Genomic DNA, 1,598 nt, shown 5'->3' on the forward strand with positions numbered 1-1,598 from the left:
GTTTAATCTTTCAATTTGTGCTATTCGGAAGGGCAACTTAATGCCCAGTTGATGACCAGTTCTAACAATCTTTTGTGAATCCGGAAATATCAATTACAATTGTAAGAACTAGCGATAAGACATTTCAAGGGTATCATGAGTCATTGAACCTCCCAATTTTTGTGAGTAATCTCAAACAATATTTTTTTCATAAAATCTCTCGTTATTTTCTTCTCAGTCAAGGAATTTATTTCTTTATCAATAAACTTTTTACTCTGAATATTCAATATGCTCTCGTTTTTATAATGATCATTTCAAGTTTGACTTCAATCGAGTGTGCAAGGCTATTTGAATAAATCATAAAAAGTGATGGATAAGACTAAGTTATTGCTCTCAATTTTGTATATTCCTTGCATTTTGGGTAAGTTTTTGCTGCAAATTTGTAGTTGGAAATTCTTCAGAAATTTTTGATTGATTTCTGTTAAGCTTTGAATTACTTTAAAAGAATTAAAAGTTAATACAAATCAGAACATCCGATTTTACATTGTTAAGCATAGACCCGAGCGACACAAATGAAGAAAGCTCCGCCACAGAGCATTTAAGACTCCTTTTAGGCTTTCAAATAGACAAACCATCCATTTGGTACTATTAAAAGAAGTTTAACGGATCCTACAAAGCTCCATGGCAGATTCATTTGTGTCGCTCAGGAAGATCAAGTCAAAAAGCTCCAAATTTCTGTAATAATTCCGTTAAAAATATTTTTAGCAAACTCTCCAATTTCACCTGACATCAATGGTATAAGAGATTCGATTAAAACATACCTACCAGAGGGTATCACCTTACCAGAATTGAATTCAACCCAGATTGAGGATGGAATGAATAAAATTACCGATGCCTTAAAGCAAAAATGTTTGGAAGCTTCTGGAAGTGACACTGCTTATGATGATGTTTCGGTAAATAATATTTTTGTTGTTGTAGAAAAATTATTCAATGGAAATTTTCAAACATTTATTTAATTTATTTAGGCCGCAGCATTAACATTCAACGAGTGTGTTCAAGATCTTGTAGATTTTAGCAATATTGAAGAGGAAATTGAAAAAGCGAAGCCAACTGGGGATTTAGATATTGTTTTTGGTAAATATTGTATCAAAAAGAATCCTGTTTTAAAATGCCTCGATACATTCGCAAATGCTACAACTGTGTGCCTTAATGCTGAAGAAAAAGCTTTTAAGATAGTCTTCATGAGAATGGTCACTAGAATTTTAGACTTTGTGTGCCATAACAACGGAAATCAAATTGCACTTTTCATTTCTGAAAGTGGACCAGAATGCTTCAAATCTAAAGCTAATAATTTAGCTACATGCTTTAGAAAGAACTTTGAGAAATACAACATTATGACCTTTGATAGTCCACCTACATTCAAAATATCACGAGAAAATTGTGCTGATATTAAGAAATTTGAAAATTGTGTGGTTTCGGAATTGGAAAATTGTCGAGAAAGTACATCAGCTAATTTGGCAGAAGCAATGTTCAGATATGTCAAAAAAGAAACAGTTTGTAAAAATGCTTAGTTGTGATTAAAAATAGAAAGAAATAAAATTTCATGATAATGAGCTCAA

General features: G+C 31.9%; 1 protein-coding gene across 1 annotated transcript; it reads left to right on the forward strand.

Moving 5' to 3' along the window:
• Positions 1–289: 289 nt before the first annotated feature.
• LOC139096798 (27 kDa hemolymph protein-like) lies at positions 290–1,598 on the forward strand. The gene is made up of 3 exons (XM_070648552.1): positions 290–400; positions 745–932; positions 1,005–1,598. The coding sequence occupies exons 1-3, from the start codon at positions 349–351 to the stop codon at positions 1,548–1,550; spliced, it is 786 nt and encodes a 261-aa protein (XP_070504653.1). The 5' UTR covers positions 290–348; the 3' UTR covers positions 1,551–1,598.

The sequence above is a fragment of the Chironomus tepperi genome, unplaced genomic scaffold (genome assembly GCF_022539635.2).
Source record: "Chironomus tepperi strain 1889 unplaced genomic scaffold, CSIRO-AGI_Ctep_v1 contig_406, whole genome shotgun sequence".
In the NCBI taxonomy this organism is placed as follows: Eukaryota; Metazoa; Arthropoda; class Insecta; order Diptera; family Chironomidae; genus Chironomus; species Chironomus tepperi.

What these genes read in the sequence shown, in the direction of transcription:
- LOC139096798 (XM_070648552.1), top strand. Translation starts at nt 349, where the DNA reads ATGGATAAGACTAAGTTATTGCTCTCAATTTTGTATATTCCTTGCATT. An exon ending in GTATATTCCTTGCATTTTGG is followed by an intron (nt 401 to 744) that starts GTAAGTTTTTGC and finishes AAATATTTTTAG; the next exon opens with CAAACTCTCCAATTTCACCT. An exon ending in CTGCTTATGATGATGTTTCG is followed by an intron (nt 933 to 1,004) that starts GTAAATAATATT and finishes TAATTTATTTAG; the next exon opens with GCCGCAGCATTAACATTCAA.